The sequence below is a fragment of the Ranitomeya variabilis genome, chromosome 5 (genome assembly GCF_051348905.1).
Source record: "Ranitomeya variabilis isolate aRanVar5 chromosome 5, aRanVar5.hap1, whole genome shotgun sequence".
Lineage (NCBI taxonomy): Eukaryota > Metazoa > Chordata > Amphibia > Anura > Dendrobatidae > Ranitomeya > Ranitomeya variabilis.
The window spans coordinates 57,970,178-57,993,101 of record NC_135236.1 but is presented as its reverse complement, the minus strand read 5'-3'; the positions used below and the strand labels follow the sequence as shown (position 1 = coordinate 57,993,101).

Sequence of the window (22,924 nt, the reverse complement as noted above, 5' to 3'; positions counted from 1 at the left end):
TAAGCCTGCCGCGCAACTAGAAATAGCCAGGTAGCATTTCCTATTTATAGCTAGATGCCCAGCTCTGGCCTAAGACCTAAATAGCTAGCAGAGGGAAATATAAGACCTGGCTCACCTCTAGAGAAATATTCCAAAGAAGACAGTAGCCCCCCACATATAATGACGGTGAGTTCAGATGAAACAACAAACGCAGCAGGAAAATAGTCTTAGCAAATTTGAGGTCCGCTTACTAGATAGCAGAAGACAGATAGTATACTTTCATGGTCAGCAGAAAAACACTAACAAAACACCATCCAGAGATTACCTTAAACTCTGGCATTAACTCATAACGCCAGAGTAGCAATCCCTGATCAACGAGAGCTTTCCAGACACAGTAACAAAACTTCAGCTGTGAACTGGAACAAATAGGCAAAACAAAACATGGACAAAAGTCCAACTTATCTAGTAGTTGTCAGAAGCAGGAACAAGCACTGAGAGGCATCAGATAACATTGTTGACCGGCAAGAAACCACCAGAGAAATGAGCTTAAATAGCGACACCCACTACTGATGGAACCAGGTGAAAAAGGAAAGAGGATGACAAGTCCAATTCCACAAGCGGCCACCGGGGGAGCCCAGAATCCAAATTCACAACAGGTTAGGGTTGGGATGAAGACTGTGGGGAGGTTTGGGATGAGGTGGGATGGGAGCAGGTCAAGTGCACAGGTGGTGAGATGCGATCTTGAGAGTAGAGTGGGAGGAAGGGCTCTGGGGGTTGTTGACAAAAACTGTCTCTGATGCTATCTATCTTCTGCTTGAAAAATGAGGCAAAGTCTTCAGCAGAGATAAGTGGGGAGGGAGGAGGTGCTGGGGGACGGAGGAGAGAATTGAAGGTGTTGAATAACTGTTTAGGGTTGTGAGACAGGGAGGATATGAGAGATGAGAAATAGGTTTGTTTAGCTGTGGCGAGTGTGGTCTTGAAAGTAGTGAGGGACTGTTTGAATGCGATGAAGTGGTCATTGGAGTGGGATCTTTTCCATCTGCGCTCAGCAGCCCTGGAAGATCGCCTCAGTTCTTTGGTCAGGCTGGTGTGCCAGGGCTGTCTGTTGATTTTGCGAGCTTTGGTATGTGTAAGTGGGGCAGCAGATTCCAAAGCTACAGCTATTGTGGTGTTATATAAAGCGGCAGCGTCATCTGCATCGTGTATGGAACTTATGTCTGTGAGAGGGAGGAGGGATTCAGAGAATGAATGTAGGTCAAGATGTTTAAGATTTCTGCGAGGGTGTGAAAGTTTGTGTGGTGGGGATTGTAGACATGGAGTAGAGAGAGATGAGAATGTGAGAAGGTTGTGGTCAGAGAGAGGAAGAGGTGAGTTAGAGAGGTTAGATAGGGAGCAGAGGCGGGTGAAGATGAGGTCCAGTGTGTGACCATCTTTGTGAGTGGCTGCAGAAGACCATTGAGTGAGGCCAAAGGAGGAAGTGAGAGATAGAAGTTTAGTGGCAGCTGAGAGGGAAGTGTCAATGGGGATGTTGAAATCGCCCATGATGATAGTGGGGATGTCCGCAGAAAGGAAATGAAGTAGCCAGGTGGTGAAGTGGTCAAAGAAGGTGGTGGCTGGCCCTGGGGGGCGGTAAATGGCAGCCAGTTGGAGGTTGGAGGGGGAGTAGATGCGCACAGAGTGCACCTCAAAGGAAGGGAGGGTAACAGAGGGTGGCCAATTACTACAGATTAAACTTCTGATCTTATGGCTCATTGCCCTAGTGGCAATAAGCCATAAGGAAAAAGAGTTTAGGACAAAGAGTTGAGCTTCTCACAAAAGATAACAGGAAACATCTAGCCGGCCATGGATCTTGGTTCAATGTTTTTGCTGAAAAAGAAAGAAGCTGTTCTAGAAAGTACTGTTCCACATGAAATGTTTTTTTTGTTCCGGTTTTTTAATTATCCAGTTTGTTCATGAAGATTACATCATTATGTAGGTTGAAATTGTTGAATTTGTTTCCTCTATGGAAAGCCCTAAAAGATCCAATAAAAAATGTGAACTTGTTTAACCACAGCAGTAAAGCAATGTCTTACAACCCTTTGTGGACCTCTAATGGTATTGCTAAAAGGTTCTAATTTTTTGGGATTTCTTGGACTCATCCATATAGAAAAATAAGCAGATCAGTCATATTGGACCCTAACTGTTATGATGCCGGTAATTCGCACGCCTTCTCAGCGCCATTCACCGCTCTTCTTCTCCTCGTGTCCGGCCATCTCGCTTTGTTCCCTCTTGCAGCACTCCCAACACTGTTGCATCTTCCTGCTGTCTCCACCTAGGTATAGGGAGACTGCTGTGTCCTGCAGAGTTTAACTTCCCTGGCCTATCCCCTGCCAGCAGTGCATTTATCAAGCAGCTCCTGCCTCTACTCTTTGCCTGAGCTTTGGTTCCAGTTTGCAGATCACATCTAGTTCCAATCAGGTTATAGTTGTTTGTCTCTCCTGTTACCGACCCGGCTTGTCTTCTCATTTTGTCTGATCTGTCCACTTCTGATCCTGCCTACGTATTTTGAACCTGAGTTGTCTGCCCCGACCTCAGACTGTCTGACAATGTTTCCGTCTCTGCCCTCTGTACCTCGTATTCTTGTCTTGACTCGAAAGTCAGTTGCTGCAGGTCTGTGGACTGCCCTGGAGTGGCACCTGGTGGCTACCCTAATGGCCCAAGCCTTTCCTCACCAAAAGAGGCTCCAGTGAAAGCTAGGTAGCCACTCCACTAGTCACGCCCCTCCAGGGTAAGCCCGGCCAGTGGTGCAGTGGGTCAACACCCACCGTCATCACACTAATGAAGCTGGTAAAGGTCTGCCACATTTTGCAGTATTGGTTGACTAGAGACTTGAACTCCAAAGCAATTAAGATCAGATTCGATTATTGTGATGCAGGCCAGTAAAAAAATAACGCCTGGTTTCCATGATTAAAATGGATAGTGCCAGGGTTTAAGAATTTGAAGCTGGAATAAGTTGACTTATATAGAAGTTTTTTCACTGTAGGTCAATTATGCCTTTTTCTCAAAGGTGAAGGAATCAATAGTCTTCCTTTCTTAGGCCAGATGTCTCAGATGTCTCACTTACATCATACATCAGCCCATGTATAGCTTTTACAGTCTTTAGGCTGTAATATAGAGTTGAGTAAGGGTACCGTCACACATTGAAATTTTCATCGCTGCGACGGCACGATTCGTGACGTCGCAGCGTCGTATAATCATCGCTCCAGCGTCGTAGACTGCGGTCACACGTTGCAATCACGGCGCTGGAGCGATGCCGAAGTCCCCAGGTAACCAGGGTAAACATCGGGTAACTAAGCGCAGGGCCGCGCTTAGTAACCCGATGTTTACCCTGGTTACCAGCGTAAATGTAAAAAAACAAACAGTACATACTCACCCGTCGGTGTCCTTCAGGTCCCTTGCCGTCTGCTTCCTGGTCTGAGTGCAGCCGTACCGTGAGAGCAGATCACAGCACCGCTGTGATCTGCTCTCACTTTCCGGCCGGCACTCAGAGCAGGAAGCAGACGGCAAGGGACCTGAAGGACACCGACGGGTGAGTATGTACTGTTTGTTTTTTTACATTTACGCTGGTAACCAGGGTAAACATCGGGTTACTAAGCGCGGCCCTGCGCTTAGTTACCCGATGTTTACCCTGGTTACAAGCGAAGACATCGCTGGATCGCTGTCACACACAACGATCCAGCGATGTCAGCGGGTGATCAAGCGACGAAAGAAAGTTCCAAACGATCTGCTACGACGTACGATTCTCAGCAGGGTGTCTGATCGCAGTAGCGTGTCAGACACAGCGATATCGTAACGATATCGCTAGAACGTCACGAATCGTAACGTCGTAGCGATGGAAATTTCAATGTGTGACTGTACCCTAAGACAAAGGCCTGATGACTGTATTCTCTTGCGATCGTGGAAAGATAGTAGTAAGCTGGGTAATCTTGCTAAACCAGGGTGAAGATTCTAAGACATTGTTAGTCCTTCACCCTTCACCCTCATAGTACCAAGTCAGCAGGCAGAAAACCTAGTCCAACGCTGTAAGTGTTCTGATAGGCAGCGTTCAGTGAGTGATAGAGGCAAAGGTCAGGATAGGCCACAGACAAGATCTAGTCAAACAGATAAGCCGAGTCAGTATCAAAGGTAACATGAATATAACACCTTAGCAGAGCACTTGAACCAAATTGATGTAATTGCTTAAGACCAGAGCGATTGAAGAGGGATGGATTTTTTTTACAACTCAAGTATCCTAGACTCTGAATAAAGAAAGCCACTGGCATTTTAACCCTCCGTCACATACAATATTCGGACTAACGAGTTCACATACAATGTGCCTGTCAGGCGCCTGCTGGAAAAATACCTATAATATCTAATGTTTGCAATTTCAGTGCTCTAAAAGTGATCAGTGACCTTCATAGGGATGTAATAAAAGAGACTACACATAATCAGTTGCAAAAAAAAACATTTACTTAACATAAAACTAATAACTATGAAATACAAACTTTTCAAAACTCCCGCCAAATAGTCCCCAGTTTGACTCTCTCAAAAAAATGTACAAAGAAAATTTTTGAACACAAACTTAATTTTAAGGTACCTTAAGTACTATTAAAAACATATTCAATCAGAAGTAGATGCTGAGGTTTCCCCAGAAAAGTCACACTTGCAGAGCAAATAGCAAGAATTACACACCATTTTTGCATGTGTCAGGCAAATTGCTTTATGACATTTGAGACATTCATAATTTGAAAGCCTTCTGGTTCCGCTTTCCGTTTGGCAGGTGGTGCATCTCCTTCTTTTGTGAGGTGGTGCAGATGGTGACTTTTCACCATCATCTTCTGGGCGGAACCTTTTGAGCTGAACTTGAAGGCGAGAGGGGATACCGATTGTTTTCACGCTTCTCCTGCGTAGCTCTCCAAGTACTAGTTCATGGGCCAATTTTTTCAGATACAATCGTCTACGGAGTGGTTCAAGCTTGTTTTCAAGATAAATCACTTGTGAATTTATACCACCCAAATTCAACATAGCAAAAAATATGACCATTGGCCAGCGTTTGATGTTTCTGCTGACGTTGAAAGTGGAGCACATCTGATCTGCTGTATCCACACCCCCTTTGGTGGCATTGTAAAATGTAATTATCTCCGGGGTTTTTTCTGCCCCAGTCCCAGGATCGATGGCAGCATCATCATGAAGTGTTGATAGAAGAAGTACGATTTTTTTGGCATGTGGTACATAGGAAACTAAAGCCTTTCCATTATGGAATGCAAACATACTGCTGTACTGTTGTCTCTCTTTCACACTTACAAACTGTGGCGGCAATTCCCTTATGTTTTTTCTTACAGTTCCCACATATGACAGCTTCTGAATTTTCAGATAATCAATCAGATCACAACTTGTAAACCAATTGTCAGCTGTAATATTGCGACCCGATCCAAATAAGGGTTCAGCCAGTCTTTTTACAACATCAATGGGTTTGTTGCTCACACAGTAAGGACCTTCTGGTTGTTTTCCTGCATAAACTTCCAGGTTGTAAGTGTAGGTCTTACTGGCATCAACAAGGGCATAAATTTTTATTCCATATTTGTTTGGCTTTGATGGAATATATTGACGAAAGGCACATCTACCACGAAAACCATGGAGCATTTCGTCAATAGTGAGATTCTCTCCAGGGTAATAACTTTGTTTACAGTTTACAACAAATCTTTGAAATATATCACGAATTGGAGCAAGTCGGTCATGTGTTTTGCGTTCGGTTCGGGTAGTTCTGTCGTCAAACCGAAGGCAACGAATTAGAATCTTGAATCTGTTTATGGACATAACAAGGCTAAATTTTTCAACTCCATCCCCATCTTTACCCCAAAGTTCCTCCAAACTTTGTCTATTTGCCCTATAAGCTCCTGCAAGGTACAGTAGTCCAAAAAAAGCACGCAGTTCTATTTCATCTGTGGGCTTGATGGTTCTGTTGCAGATGTACTTGTCCTTTATAATGTCTATATATTGGTTGGTATATGTGACAATAGAGTCCAGAATGTCATCTGTAAATATACTGTTCCAGCATTCAACTGCAGTTTTTGCATTATGTGCAGTTCCTATTACTGCAGGAAGGTGAGTAATAATGTTTAAAGGTTCCCTACGTTTTTTCTGGAATGGCTTCTTGTTCCATTTAGTATTTTTATCTTTTCCAATATAATATGATCCAACTTCTTCATCCTCACCACTGTCACCATCTTGCTCTGTTTCAGAATCCAGGACACATTCTTCCACCTCATCATGAGAATCAATCTCACTTTCCTCTCCTAAATCCTCATTCAGTGTGAGGTCTCTATCATCTAACAGCATGTTTATTACTTCCTCAACATCAAGTTGTTTGGATAAATTGTACATTTTCCTCTCCATTTCAGCAGATAATCTGAAGCAAGAGAAGGAATATGTTAGGGAACTACTGTATATGCCTGAGCAGCACACTTTCTTTTATAAAATCTCCCTTATTTCTATGAAATATCCTCACATTTTGTGCTATACATTCATAAAACAAGCTAAATAAACTATTGTGATTAATAAAAACATAAAATACCAACCTTACTGAATGTGACGTATTCACATACAATGAGCCTGAGAGATCTGTGCAGCTATATCCTCTCCCCTGAAGCTCTGAAATCCAACTGTGATATCAGGTTTCACAGACCTTCAAGAGACAGGAGACTACCTGGAGGGAAGGGCTTTCCTCACAATCTGGTGAGGAAGGAGAAATGAAAGTAAAAGAGAAGCGCCTGTCAGATCAGTTGTATGTGACGGAGGGTTAAGAACAAGAAGTTCACAGCACAGCGTCACAATCCAAGAGTAGCCAGGAGAAGACCAAAGAAGCGAGTGCCCGCAAAGAGCATCTGTCTTTGATTTCAGTGTGTAATGCTCAATTTCGGCTGTGGTGGAACTGCATTGTAATTGAACACTTGCTCTTAGATTTCTCTTCACATAGCAGCTGATTCTGCCTATCCTGTCTGTGAAGATGTGAGGTTGTGGGTTGTAATAATCACCTAAGCAGGTTAACTATTTCCCATTCCTTACGTCCATGGTTTTACAATAACTCTGGGTAGATGGCCAAAATACAGTGTCCTCAGTCCACAAGATCGACTCCCCAGGGCCGGTAGTCCCACTGCCACCATACCAGGTGATAATCACTGTCTCCCAACTTTTGGTTGGCCAACAGATTTCATTTCTCCTGCCAGTACAGACTATAGTCAGGCTCCTCCAGATGACAGATAACACTACCAAAACTCATGTATCAAGCAGCAACAGTCCTCAAGTAAGTTTCTCAGATCTAGAAAACAGATCCCTCAACGGTAGCACATGGATCCAGCCCAGCTGGCAACCGATATTCAAACTCCATAGGCCATCCATACATGGGCACCAGAACCTCAGCCTTAGATCCTCTCCTCTCAAGGTCACTTCACCTCACTTCCTGAGGCTCAACTGACGAGCAAGCAAATCTTTAATAAAACACGGCAAGCAAATCTGTAATAGAACACAACAATAAGATTGACGTAACCGGTGCTCCGTGCTTTAAAAAGTCTGCATCCCTTAGAGCTGCAGATTCCGCTTTACGTGCATTGGTCCCATAGTCATAGATCAAGGTAAGCTCATCACACCATCTAACAAAAAGCCTCTAGAGCCTCCGATAACTCTCCATGAGTGTAAATGGGCCTCCATTCTACTTATGCAGGAGAACCCTGAGGCATGTTCGTATTTCCAATATATTGGCCATATTTGAAGCAACCAAAATAATTGTTTAAGATGTATGTTAATTGCTATACTGCCGACCTAGCAAAGGTAAGAGCTCAGATATAGAACTTTCAGCTGAGAGATAGGAATCTGCCTGGTGATGTCATGTAATGTGAGCTATGAAAAGCTCTTTTATCCTTAGCCTATTTATTTGCCCTCTGGGCCGCACCACTGTCAACAAGTCCGTGCAAGAAACATATCCTCCTCAATACCGTCTCTGTGACTGACATCCCTCCTTCTTCATTCACAGGGTCCTCCGGGAAGACCTGGTCTCAATGGAGCTGATGGTATTCTGGGTCCTCCTGGTAACACAGTGATGCTTCCTGTGAGTAGACATGTTTCCCAAGAGATTTTGGATAATTGGACAACTTTTTAATCAGGCATTTGAAAGATTTTTTTTTCTATTTTGAAAAATAGTGACTCATCTGTTCCTGAATGTGAATCATCACACAGAACTGCTATTATCACCATATCAATCATATCATCCATGGGGACATATGGGATAGATATGTTCTCAGGATCTTGTTGCAACTGAAATGCTCTTCATGGGAAACATATAGGAAATTGGGACACATTTTTTCATTGCATCTTCCAACTACCCTATAAATGCCAAATAGTACATTGAAAGAGATGCCAGTCAGGCCCTGATAAAAGCTGGACCAAGATGGCTGCCATCTTTTTCATTTGGCGTCTAATTATGGCACTGAGTTTTGCCCTACAATAGAAAAGCATTGGTGTTTATTTCACCTTCCACCTTCATTGCCCAATTCTCCATATCCACATTTGTTAACAATCCAGCTTCTTTTGAGAGGGGTATCTTGAAAAAGTTGCCTACTACTAGGAGCAAAGAATAGGGGACCAACAAGGGCAGGACCCCTTTTCGTCAAAGAACCGAGAGAAGGTAGACAGGGCTGGCTTAGATTGGTTGGAACATTGCGCCTAGTAGACCCCTTATAAAGTACCATGGAAGTTCTTGATCCCTGGACGTTCAACCACTGAGACCCCCACTGATCCCAAAAACACCCATTTCAATGGCGTATATGTTGAGAATTCAAACCTGACCTCCATTCATTCTCCATGGCGTCGCCGGAGAAGGCAAAGTGCTGTCCTTGGCTTGAGTTCAGCAGTCCCATTAAGAATGAATGCAGCAGTGGTGCTCATGCTCAACCTATGCTCCATTCTTTGGAGCGCCATTCTTGGGATTGGTAGGAGTCCTGACGTCAGACTCCAAGGAATTGATAAGTTAACCCCTTATCTGTAACTTCATAGCTTGGTACAACCCTTTTAAGCCCTGAAGACCACTGATGACAAATGATAGCAGTGACAAATGATGCATTATGTGCAACAGACATTGGATTTTAAAAAGGTTCTTTGGGTTTGGCACAACTGTGGGAAAAAACAGCCATGTTTTTCTAACACTATGCAGGTCATTTTAGCTTTTATCTTGGTCAAAAAATACATTTTTCACCAGTTTCCATCCTCATATCATGTTATCTGTTCCACAAGATTTCACACTGGAAAATGAGGTTTTCCAGTTGGTGATCTCCAGATCAGGGTCTACAGTAATTTAAGGGCAAGGGCAATAATTTCAGGATAAATGCATTCGTCTGTAACTCTATGAGCTGTATTGTTTAGGAGATATGATGAGAGCAGTGTGTTCTGATAATTAAATTTTTTTACATTTGTTATAAAATTTCTTACATTTGTTATAAAATTTCCCAAAAGCAAATACAATTTTTTTAAAGGGGTTTCCTAGATTTAGAAAGGCTATTTGAAATACCCTTTTAAAGACTACCGAGTTGAAAAAGGAGTTAGTGTATGCAGTACCCACATCTATCAGATGGATTGGAGAGGGACTACAAAATGTGACTCTCATTCTGGAGGTTTAGAATTATGTAAGAATTTGCAGTACTTCAATTATCCTCTTGGAGTGCTACAGGAGAACCGAACAGTAAATGGCGGGCTCACCTCCAGGTTAAGGCTCATCACTGAGAGTCTCAATTCTGGGACACCTTATGATCAAATTATACTCCAGGGACAATTCTAATTAAAAAGCCTCTGTCTAAAGCAGAAAGGCCCTTAAATTCTTCTGGTAAATTTTAAATACAGGTAAGTAGCAAATTGGCAAAACTCAAATCAAGCAAAGTCATAATTTTTTTAACTCACCCGTTTCTTCTCTATGTATGCCTTTAATTTATAGTTCCAGTATGGTGGTGACTCCAGAGGACAGACGGTGTCTTTTCAAGAATCTCAGGCACAGTTAATGTTACAGCAGGCTAAGGTGAGGCATTTCATATACGGTATATGGAGTGGCGTCATATGTCTACAAAGAAATCTCCATTAATATCTATAAATTATCTCCATTTTTAGTTGGCCATGAAAGGTCCGCCTGGACCAACGGGTATGACCGGAAGATCTGGTCCTCTTGTAAGTCTGATAGGCAAAACTTTGAGGAAGTTCTTGACCCAATTTTTTTTTCAATCTCAACTTTATTTTAATATGTGGAAAAAAGAAATGTCAACTATTTTTGTGTGTGTGTTTTTTAGGGTCTTGCTGGACCTCCAGGTCTTAAGGGTGATTTCGGAGATTCAGGACCTCCGGTAAGATTTCCATTGCTGAGTACTTTTGAATCAGAATAGGACAGGCTCCAAAAACGTCAAACATATACAATAGCTCAAGTACAAGCATAAGGTCGCCATAACAAAAGTAATGGTTAATAAATCATTGTGAGAACCGCTCATTTTCCTGAGGAGCAAACCATCAGACGTGTTGGTATCCAATATTTATGGCCTTTTCTTCCACAACATATGTCAAGAGTTGAGAGACCGCCATACCTATTATTCTAAGATGTTTTGACCAGGACTAGACATATTTTTGTCTCTACGTATGTGTATTTACATCTTGATACTTTTCTATTTCTTCCTTTTGTAGGGTCCACGTGGCTTTCAAGGCATCATAGGGCCTCCTGGAAAGATTGGCAAAAGAGTAAGTTTTAATCATAAATGTACATTTTGCAAATATTGTCACCACTGTACTTCCATATTCTCCTTTCTCTTTCTGTTCATTATCTACACATTTAACCATTTTCATTTAAAAATTCCTTGTCCTTCTCAAAGGGACGTGGGGGAGCAGATGGTGGCCGCGGTGTGCCAGGGGAAACTGGAACCAAGGTTGGTAAAAATTCTCATAATTTCAAAGATACTTAACACCTCTCAGCGCTCCAAATAACCTTTACTTTTTAGACCCCTTGTTGAAGGCTTCTCACCCAGTCAGCCAGTCTCCTAGTTTGCACTGATGTGGGACAAGAACCCTAAAACAGTTGTATGCTAATGGAGGCCTTCTGTGTCTTCTATTTTTTGGAGAAGATTTTGGTTTGGCTTTTTATTCTAAGTCATTGTGCCATATTGACTCTTAGGTTTGCTACCTCCAAAAGTTAGCATCAGACACCCTGTTCTTTTCCTCTGTGAAGCAGCTATTTTGCAAAGACATAAATGCAACAATCCACATGTTCCATCACCTCTTCGATAAATCCTGACTTGGATAGTGGTCCTCACCCAATTGAATGTTGGGTGGCAGCCATCCTTTTGATAAGTGGACAAGCGTCTCTAGGTGAAAAAAATCCTTAATGTGTCCTTCAATGAAACAATTAAAAGGAAAAAAATATAAAATGTTACAACTACTGTGAAACCTAAGAGTAGTTGTGACTTGTGTACCCAGAACATTTCAGTTTCCGTAATATCTCCTATTGACCTCACTCCTTTTTTTTGGAGGCTGCTTCTTTGGCTAATTTTGGTGCATGATTGTCCATTTGTCCACCTGGAATAAGCTGAGAAAGGCCAAGAAGAGAATCGTTCCTAGTACTTGTTAACATTTTGCTAGCATGGCTAACATCTACTAGCCCACATCATTCCCTGTGAATTCACCAGGGTTCCTATGCAGTATTTATCACTACTGGAACATAGTTCCATTAGCCCAAATATTTATTCTGAGTTTTTATGCTACAAGCAAATCATTTTTTGTTGACAATTATTAAGATTGGATTAATGTAGGAAAGACTTAGAATAAGATATAATACTCCTTTATACAAGTCAACTTTTATTTAGCAATGTTGTGTTTTCTGTAGGGAGACCGTGGATTCGATGGTTTGCCTGGACTACCGGGAGAGAAAGGTCACCGTGTAAGTAAATATGACACTTGGTTTGGTTTATAAGTTAGGTTTCAAGGCTCATATATAATACATTGGATTTGATGATCATGACAAAGCCAATATGCTTTTGAGGCAGTTGGAATTATAAAGGTTACTATTCACAATAGATAGCTGCCGGTCAAACGATGTTCGGACGATCATTTGGCAGACTGCGATCTCACCTGACTCTCCCATACAGAGGAGCTTACAGACGAGATCTCATTCTATGAGAAAGCTGTCATCTGACATGACAATGGTATATCTCATGGAGAACAATGCAATCGGCAGTCAGAAACTGGACATGCCCGATTGACATCTCCTCCAACCATCAGTTGACTGGATCTTCCATATACAGTAGATTGTTCGCTGAAGCCATCGATATTGGTCATTTCGGCAGACATTAGACTAATATGTATGAGGGCCTCAAGGGTCAGTTAATCATAGATTACTATTCTTTTTTCTAACACAGGGAGACTTAGGAAATGCAGGCCCAGCTGGTCCACATGGAAGTAATGGTGAAAAGGTAAAAACTTCAAGTCATCTTTGCATTTTTCATCTATTTTGGTTATTATTCTCTTTGCAAAAAAAAAGTTTTTGTCTTATAATACGAAAAATATACCTACTGTCCATCATAGGATTGACCAACAATAATGGAAGACTGAAGATGGTCATAGACTTTATAGTACCATGTTAATCAATATTGAGCACTTGTTTCAATTATCTGGTGAAAGTGTACCTCCACTTGCAAATAAACTCCATCTTATTGATGGTGGGCACTAAAAATTATACAGATTTGTTTTAATTTAGCTAAATTACCTACTTTATTAAATGTATAGATATTTCTTAGTTAATGGTCTTTTCCGGGCTTACTAAATAGTGTAATTTCTCAGATACCACAACTCAACCCAGGAATGGCCACTGCACATAGAAAGGCATTGTGCTGTTCAGTTCTCTTCATTGTTTACATCCAGTCAGTTGTGGAGCTGAAAATGGCTGATTGGTGGGGGGTGGGCAGATGTCGGCTTCCCACCAAATTATTAATGATGACCTATACTGTGTATAATAACGACAGGTCTAAAGAATTATTTGGTAATTCAACATCGTAAAAAGTTTCTGAGCCCATTTAAAATCTTCTGTAAAGTCATGAATATAAGAAAATATTTTCATAATTACATTTTGTACAGATTATTTTATACAAGAAGATAGAAATATTGTCCCTTTTTTAAAACTTGTATTAACTTTATGATTTTTTTAAAATATGGATTACTCTTACTACTGTGTTTTGTTCAATATCTTGTGTTTCTGTTTTCTAGGGTTCCGATGGGCCTCTTGGACCTTCAGGTTCTCCTGGAGAAGCTGTAAGTTACTTTGTAATTCAGCTTTCTCTTCTTAGAGAGAAACCGTTCAGTTTTCTTCTGACCCACAATGAGTCCGAGTTCTTGGTCTAATGTGATAGTCTACGGTAGATCTACTAAAGTGTACTAGTAATAATGGTAATGAATGCGTTTCTTCACAGGGTGCACGAGGCTTGGTGGGTCCAAGGGGACCTCCTGGACCACCTGGTCAGCAAGGTGTGAATGGTATTGATGGAGTTCAAGGGGCAAAAGGAAACCAAGTACGTAAAAGACTTGAATACATGATTTTGTAATTATGAAGGTTATAGTGTATTCTTAATCTTTCGACTATTTATTTTCAAATTTAACAGGGTATTCAAGGAGAAACTGGGCCAAATGGGCAACAAGGAAACCCAGGAACCCACGTAAGCGTGAAAAATTAATATATAAATGACTTTGCACCGATAAAGTTTTTTCTTTGCAGATAATGTAACGTTCTCATTTTAGGGATTGCCCGGACCTCAAGGTCATATCGGAATGCCAGGAGAGAAGGTAAGTCGATGTTGTGTATTCGTACATGCCCATTATATTCATCCTATAGTCAATATGGCTAAGTGTGGTTGTATGTGAGAATCTCATAGTCATCTGAACGTAACTACAAGACTCCATGCTTATAATCTTTTTCCACCCCAATTTTTGAATTTGCCTCAGTTCAGAGCAAGAGAGACATTTTCCTCAGTCAGACGATTGATATAAAGTGTGTCATGATCTCTGCAAGCAGAGATCATAGCAAGCCTATAGAGGGACAAGCTCTCGGAAGATGGAACTATACTGACCATGAACTAAGCCTGCCGCGCAACTAGAAATAGCCAGGTAGCATTTCCTATTTATCGCTAGATGCCCAGCTCTGGCCTAAGACCTAAATAGCTAGCAGAGGGAAATATAAGACCTGGCTCACCTCTAGAGAAATATTCCAAAGAAGACAGTAGCCCCCCACATATAATGACGGTGAGTTCAGATGAAACAACAAACGCAGCAGGAAAATAGTCTTAGCAAATTTGAGGTCCGCTTACTAGATAGCAGAAGACAGATAGTATACTTTCATGGTCAGCAGAAAAACACTAACAAAACACCATCCAGAGATTACCTTAAACTCTGGCATTAACTCATAACGCCAGAGTAGCAATCCCTGATCAACGAGAGCTTTCCAGACACAGTAACAAAACTTCAGCTGTGAACTGGAACAAATAGGCAAAACAAAACATGGACAAAAGTCCAACTTATCTAGAAGTTGTCTAGAAGCAGGAACAAGCACTGAGAGGCATCAGATAACATTGTTGACCGGCAAGAAACCACCAGAGAAATGAGCTTAAATAGCGACACCCACTACTGATGGAACCAGGTGAAAAGGAAAGAGGATGACAAGTCCAATTCCACAAGCGGCCACCGGGGGAGCCCAGAATCCAAATTCACAACAGTACCCCCCCCTCAAGGAGGGGGCACCGAACCCTCACCAGATCCACCAGGGCGACCAGGATGAGCCCTATGGAAGGCACGAACAAGATCAGAAGCATGAACATCAGATGCATTGACCCAAGAATTATCCTCCTGGCCGTAACCCTTCCAGTTGACCAGATACTGGAGTTTCCGTCTGGAAACACGAGAGTCCAAAATTTTCTCCACAACGTACTCCAACTCACCCTCAACCAACACCGGAGCAGGAGGCTCAACTGAAGGTACAACAGGTACCTCATACCTGCGCAATAACGACCGATGAAAAACGTTATGAATGGAAAAGGACGCAGGGAGGTCCAAACGGAAAGAAACAGGATTAAGAATCTCCAATATTCTATAAGGGCCGATGAACCGAGGTTTAAACTTAGGAGAAGAGACCCTCATAGGGACAAAACGAGAAGACAACCACACCAAATCTCCAACACAAAGCCGAGAACCAACACGACGATGACGGTTGGCAAAACGCTGAGTCTTCTCCTGGGACAACTTCAAATTGTCCATAACCTGCCCCCAGATGTGATGCAATCTCTCCACCACCGCATCCACTCCAGGACAATCCGAGGATTCCACCTGACCGGAGGAAAATCGAGGGTGAAACCCCGAATTACAGAAAAACGGGGACACCAAGGTGGAAGAACTGGCCCGATTATTGAGGGCGAACTCTGCCAATGGCAAAAAAGCAACCCAATCATCCTGGTCAGCAGAGACAAAACACCTCAGATATGTCTCAAGGGTCTGATTAGTCCGCTCGGTCTGGCCATTAGTCTGAGGGTGAAAAGCAGATGAAAAAGACAAATCTATGCCCATCCTAGCACAGAATGCCCGCCAAAATCTAGACACAAATTGGGTACCTCTGTCAGAAACAATATTCTCAGGAATACCGTGCAATCGGACAACATTCTGAAAAAACAGAGGAACCAACTCAGAAGAAGAAGGCAACTTGGGCAGAGGAACCAAATGGACCATTTTAGAGAAACGGTCACAGACCACCCAGATGACAGACATCTTCTGGGAAACAGGCAGATCTGAAATAAAATCCATCGAGATGTGTGTCCAAGGCCTCTTAGGAATAGGCAAGGGCAACAGCAGTCCGCTAGCCCGAGAACTACAAGACTTGGCCCGAGCACAAACGTCACATGACTGCACAAAGACTCGCACATCTCGTGACAGGGAAGGCCACCAGAAGGATCTTGCCACCAAATCCCTGGTACCAAAAATTCCGGGATGACCTGCCAATGCAGAAGAATGTACCTCAGAGATGACTCTGCTGGTCCAATCATCCGGAACAAACAGTCTATCAGGCGGACAACGATCCGGTCTATCCGCCTGAAACTCTTGCAAGGACCGCCGCAGATCAGGAGAAACGGCCGACAAAATTACTCCCTCCCTAAGGATACCTGTGGGTTCAGAATTACCAGGAGAGTCCGGGTCAAAACTCCTAGAAAGGGCATCTGCCTTAACATTCTTAGAACCCGGTAGGTATGACACCACAAAATTAAAGCGAGAAAAAAATAAAGACCAGCGCGCCTGTCTAGGATTCAGGCGTCTGGCAGTCTCAAGATAAATCAAATTTTTGTGGTCAGTCAATACCACCACCTGATGCCTAGCCCCCTCGAGCCAATGGCGCCACTCCTCAAAAGCCCACTTCATGGCCAAAAGCTCCCGATTCCCAACATCATAATTCCGCTCTGCGGGCGAAAATTTGCGAGAAAAGAAGGCACAAGGCCTAATGACGGAGCAGTCGGAACCTTTCTGCGACAACACTGCCCCAGCTCCGATCTCCGAAGCGTCAACCTCAACCTGAAAAGGCAGATTCACATCAGGCTGACGCAATACAGGGGCAGAGGCAAAACGGCGCTTAAGCTCCTGAAAGGCCTCTACAGCATGAGGGGACCAATTAGCAACATCAGCGCCTTGTCTGGTCAAATCAGTCAGTGGTTTAACGACATCCGAAAAACCAGCAATAAATCGGCGGTAAAAGTTGGCAAAGCCCAAAAATCTCTGAAGACCCTTAAGAGAGGAGGGCTGAGTCCAGTCACAAATAGCTTGCACCTTGACGGGATCCATCTCAATGGAAGAGGGAGAAAAAATATACCCCAAAAAGGAAATTTTCTGGACCCCAAAAACGCACTTAGACCCCTTCACACATAAAGAATTAGACCGCAGAACCTGAAAAACTCTCCTGACCTGCTGGACATGAGAGTCCCAGTCATCAGAAAAAATCAGAATATCATCCAGATATATTATCATAAATTTATCCAGAAAATCGCGGAAAATATCATGCATAAAAGACTGGAAAACTGAAGGGGCATTAGAAAGACCAAAAGGCATGACCAAATACTCAAAGTGGCCCTCGGGCGTATTAAATGCGGTCTTCCACTCATCCCCCTGCCTGATCCGCACCAAATTATACGCCCCACGAAGATCAATTTTAGAGAACCACTTAGCACCCTCTATACGAGCAAACAAATCAGTAAGCAATGGCAATGGGTATTGATACTTAACAGTGATCTTATTCAGAAGCCGATAATCAATACATGGTCTCAAAGAGCCGTCTTTTTTTGAGACAAAGAAAAACCCAGCTCCCAAGGGAGAAGAAGATGGACGAATATGTCCCTTTTCCAAAGACTCCTTTATATATTCCCGCATAGCAGCATGTTCCGGCACAGACAAATTAAACAAACGACCCTTTGGATATTTACAACCCGGTATCAAATCTATGGCACAATCGCACTCACGGTGCGGAGGTAACGACCCAAGCTTGGGTTCGTCAAAGACGTCTTGATAATCAGAGAGGAACTCAGGGACTTCAGAGGGAATGGACGACGAAATAGAAACCAAAGGTACGTCCCCATGAATACCCTTACATCCCCAGCTCAACACAGACATTGCTCTCCAGTCCAAGACTGGGTTGTGAGACTGCAACCATGGCAATCCCAGTACCAAATCGTCATGTAAATTATACAGCACCAGGAAACGAATAATCTCCTGGTGATCCGGATCGATACGCATGGTTACTTGTGTCCAGTATTGTGGTTTATTATTAGCCAATGGGGTGGAGTCAATCCCCTTCAGAGGAATAAGAGTCTCCAAAGGCTCTAAATCAAAACCACAACGATTGGCAAAGGACCAATCCATAAGACTCAGAGCGGCGCCAGAGTCAACATAGGCGTCCGTGGCAATGGATGACAAAGAACAAATCAGGGTTACAGACAAAATAAACTTAGACTGAATGGTGCTAATGGAAACAGACTTATCAAGCTTCTTTGTACGCCTAGAGCATGCTGATATAACATGAGTAGAATCCCCACAATAGAAACACAATCCATTCTTCCGTCTAAAATTCTGTCGCTCGCTCCTGGACAGAATTCTATCACACTGCATACTTTCTGGCGTCTTTTCCATAGACACCGCCAGATGGTGCACCGGTTTGCGCTCCCGCAGACGCCTATCAATCTGAATAGCCATTGTCATGGACTCATTCAGACCTGCAGGCAAAGGGAACCCCACCATAACATCCTTAACGGCATCAGAGAGACCTTCTCTGAAAGTTGCCGCCAAGGCGCACTCATTCCACTGAGTAAGCACAGACCATTTACGGAATTTTTGGCAGAAAACTTCAGCTTCGTCTTGCCCCTGAGATAGTGCCATCAAAGTTTTTTCTGCCTGAAGTTCCAAATGAGGTTCCTCATAAAGCAAGCCCAAGGCCAGAAAAAACGCATCCACATCGCGTAACGCAGGATCCCCTGCTGGCAATGAGAAGGCCCAATCTTGAGGGTCACCCCTGAGCAAGGAAATCACAATCCTAACCTGCTGAGCAGGGTCTCCAGCTGAACGAGACTTCAGGGACAAATAAAGCTTACAATTATTTCGGAAATTCTGGAAGCTAGCTCTATTCCCTGTGAAGAACTCCGGCAAAGGAATTCTCGGCTCAGATACCGGAGCATGTACCACAAAATCTTGTAAATTTTGTACTTTCGTGATGAGATTATTCAAACCCGCAGTTACACTCTGGAGATCCATTATTGTCAGGTGCACACAGAGCATACAGAGATTAGGAGGAGAGAGAGAAAAAAGACTGCAGCAAGGCAGACTGGAGGGAAAAAAAAAAAAAAAAAATTCCAGCAGACTTCTTATAACTCTCCTTTCTCAACCTGGGTCTTTAACACTTTAACGGCCGGTCAAACTGTCATGATCTCTGCAAGCAGAGATCATAGCAAGCCTATAGAGGGACAAGCTCTCGGAAGATGGAACTATACTGACCATGAACTAAGCCTGCCGCGCAACTAGAAATAGCCAGGTAGCATTTCCTATTTATCGCTAGATGCCCAGCTCTGGCCTAAGACCTAAATAGCTAGCAGAGGGAAATATAAGACCTGGCTCACCTCTAGAGAAATATTCCAAAGAAGACAGTAGCCCCCCACATATAATGACGGTGAGTTCAGATGAAACAACAAACGCAGCAGGAAAATAGTCTTAGCAAATTTGAGGTCCGCTTACTAGATAGCAGAAGACAGATAGTATACTTTCATGGTCAGCAGAAAAACACTAACAAAACACCATCCAGAGATTACCTTAAACTCTGGCATTAACTCATAACGCCAGAGTAGCAATCCCTGATCAACGAGAGCTTTCCAGACACAGTAACAAAACTTCAGCTGTGAACTGGAACAAATAGGCAAAACCAAACATGGACAAAAGTCCAACTTATCTAGAAGTTGTCTAGAAGCAGGAACAAGCACTGAGAGGCATCAGATAACATTGTTGACCGGCAAGAAACCACCAGAGAAATGAGCTTAAATAGCGACACCCACTACTGATGGAACCAGGTGAAAAGGAAAGAGGATGACAAGTCCAATTCCACAAGCGGCCACCGGGGGAGCCCAGAATCCAAATTCACAACAAAAGTGGTTAGACTTCTTCGTTCAGCATACAGACAATTCTCCTGACCTCCAAATATACACGCTCTCTTAGGCCGAGCATGCTAATAGGCTGACCTGCCAGAGATGAGTGAATCATTTGACACAAGTCGAATTTTTAGGATTTTGTTGAACTGGTGAATTCAAGCAATACATAATCCACTTCACCCAAAGCTCCAAAAATGTCTACTGTCATTTTACACGTTGCAGAACATTGCATGAGCCAGAGGAGATTCAGGTGCAGTCAGGTGGGTTTCCTCTTCATGCCTTGCAGCTATCACATTACATGGTATACTCCAGCCAATAAAGAGAGACTATCAAAGCCTGCATAAAAGCAGAAGTAGGGAATGAAGCAGCCACTTTGTGGTGAATCTGGATAGTGAAAGGCCATCACAGCTCACAATTTAGCCATAGACATTGGGAGAGAAAGCCATAAAACACTGATGAAACAGTACAAATAGTGTGTGTAGGAACAGCAGTGAAGATTAGTTTGTGAGGAAAAGAGAATAATACAGATTTAACTGATAGGGTGAAAGAGAAATAGGAGCCAATTGGAGGTTTTAGCTTACTTTCGATTCACGGCGTATCAATTCACTCCAAAACGAGTTTCCTGGCTAAATTTGTCAAAGTTGGCAAAATTTGAATTTTAAAAGATTCACTCATTACTAGTGGCCCGAGGAAAATGATAAGACGTGTTAAATTTCAATATGTCCAATAATTTTTCCCTGACAACTGAAAAATGAACCATAGCTAAACAATGTGGTCGTACTAGACCCAAAGAGGTGGGTTCATCCGTCGTTAGTCTTAGGATATATACAATTATATGGAAAGTCAGTGTATTACCATGATCAGCACTTGCTGGCTGGTAAGCTTGATTTTGGCAACATAACTTATCACAGGTTCCACCAAAATGAACTTGGGTCACATTACGGTTTTATACTGATCTAAAGTAGTTGAGTCAGTTGTAACACAATGCCAAACTGTGACTGGATTATAGCCCTCAAAATCTAGCATAGTGGAAGAGAGAGAGAGTATCTTCCTCTGCAAATAAAGGTAATTTAAGGCCACCAACAATATTTCACAAGTGACACAGGTCCATCAAATTCTACCTATTATCTATATACTGCATTGATCCAGAAAAACTCATCCCGGAGCCACTATACATTAGAAGCCCATTTGCCTTTGGCTCCTTACTCATGATAACCCAACATTAAAACTAATTATATACACTGATCAGCTCTAAAATTTACAGACAAAAAGGGTTCTCCTCAATGATGCTTCACCCACTTGACCTAATCCTTGAGTAGAAACTAGTAAGTACTGACTTTAAATATATGGGTCAACTTCTGGAGGTCCTACAAGCCCCCAAAACAAAAGCCGCTTGGTCTGTAAGTTTTTACTAAACTTAAATATGATTTATAGTATTAAGATATAATCTTCGCACCTGTCTCTTTTTCCAGGGTCCACCAGGAAAGCAAGGAATATCAGGTCTGGCTGGGTCTGATGGACCACCGGTAAGTAGATATCTGTACCATGTATTTTACAGCTCAACTCAAAATAACATCCATTAGCCACCCAAATATGATCATACTCTAATTTTAGCCAGTTCTACATCTTCCAAAATTATTAATAATTATAAATGTTGATAGGCGACCGCCTGGGATGAAAGAACTTTACCACAATGACGTGGCATCATTATAGAGATGTTGTAATCCTAAAAACTTACGCATGGAAGAAGTTCCCAAGTTCTAAGTTTATATTTTTGCAGTTAGTCATCAGCTGGGAATGATGACTTGACCTAAAAATGTGATGAAGACACATTTCTCAAGTCTAAGATTTAATTTTGGAATGGGCACAGGAGCACGCCCATGATGATATCATTTCGATATTTTAACCGGAGACATAAATCTTCCATTTCACAGATGGCACCAATAAAAATTTCATTCATCCTCATTGAAAACAAAAATGATATATTTGGACCAAAGTTCTCATGTAGGGCTACGTAACCCAGGAGTAATATTTCACAAGTTACATAAGTTCATCAAGTTCAACGTACTAATTTTATGCCGCATTGATAGAAAAAAAGTCAAACTCAAACCACTAAATACTAGATGCCCAATAGTCCCTAGACCCACTCATTTTAGCTACTTTTTCTGGATAAACCAACAGATAATATATTATATAGCAAAGCCTTACATCGGAGGTAGAGATGAGCAATCAAATTCCTGCTGCCTTTGTCCAGCGTCCAGTCTGGTCATCTGTGGCAGCCAGTCCTTATAATGTCAAGGGGCCTAATAAGCACCAAAGGCGCCCATGATGCAGGGCCGAGGATACCGGGCACAGAAGTCAAAACCGAGTGCCACGGAGAACCACACTGGATTCTGGAACAGGGCAGTGCGAATTGAATTGCTCAACCCTAGTCAGAGGTCTACATCAGGAGTATTCCTCAATGCATGCCTCCATGAGATTACGCCAATATATCACTGTGTCTCCATATAATGCCCTTCATTGTCTATTGGCTACGTATTGTAGAGTTGACATGAATTTATTGGCACCTCCCATTCCATCGGCCACAACAGTGATCTGTGGCAGCTGCACTGGAGAGGGAGTACTGACGTCTGTGGCACTTCTTTTGATTAGTTGACCTGGTTTGAAGTCATATGTGCATCACACCCCAATGATGACGGTGCGCCAGGCCAGCTAATAAAGAGAGGAGCCATGGATGTCAGCAAGTAAGAGCTGGTACTCCCTCTACCGTATAGCGGCCACAGATCACTGAGGTGGACGAAGGATTGGGATGTATCACATTACCACAAAGGGTTTGCAAACTGCACTGTATACATTTTTTGTGATGGTCTATGTGTTCACTTATCAAGATATGAACCCAACCTTATCTTAAGGACAAATAAAAATCTGCCTGCCGTTGTGAGATTCTGATAAAGTTTTCTGTCTTATATATGACATCATTACATAGTACAGGGGGTCACATGTTTTGTGGAAAACTCATCATATTATCACCATTTAGATTTTGTCAATACTTGCTTATAACAACCAACCACATCTAATGGTGCTTCTGTTCTCAGGGACATCCTGGTAGAGAAGGACCGGCTGGAGAGAAGGGAATTCAGGTGAGAGTTTGATTGTATAAAATAATAACATGAAATGTATTTCATAAGAAAAAAAAACAACATAAC

General features: G+C 42.5%; 1 protein-coding gene across 2 annotated transcripts in view; it reads left to right on the top strand.

The window, feature by feature from the left end:
- Window positions 1-22,924, top strand: part of COL5A3 (collagen type V alpha 3 chain) — a 269,595-nt gene that overhangs the window by 165,740 nt on the left and 80,931 nt on the right. For both annotated transcript variants that reach the window (XM_077262068.1, XM_077262069.1), the window contains 14 exons: window positions 8,027-8,101; window positions 9,977-10,057; window positions 10,147-10,203; window positions 10,323-10,376; window positions 10,708-10,761; window positions 10,893-10,946; window positions 11,900-11,953; window positions 12,432-12,485; window positions 13,276-13,320; window positions 13,479-13,577; window positions 13,668-13,721; window positions 13,804-13,848; window positions 21,191-21,244; window positions 22,814-22,858. In XM_077262068.1, the coding sequence (XP_077118183.1) occupies window positions 8,027-8,101; window positions 9,977-10,057; window positions 10,147-10,203; window positions 10,323-10,376; window positions 10,708-10,761; window positions 10,893-10,946; window positions 11,900-11,953; window positions 12,432-12,485; window positions 13,276-13,320; window positions 13,479-13,577; window positions 13,668-13,721; window positions 13,804-13,848; window positions 21,191-21,244; window positions 22,814-22,858 (825 nt within the window). The remainder of the gene's footprint in view (window positions 1-8,026; window positions 8,102-9,976; window positions 10,058-10,146; window positions 10,204-10,322; window positions 10,377-10,707; window positions 10,762-10,892; window positions 10,947-11,899; window positions 11,954-12,431; window positions 12,486-13,275; window positions 13,321-13,478; window positions 13,578-13,667; window positions 13,722-13,803; window positions 13,849-21,190; window positions 21,245-22,813; window positions 22,859-22,924) is intronic.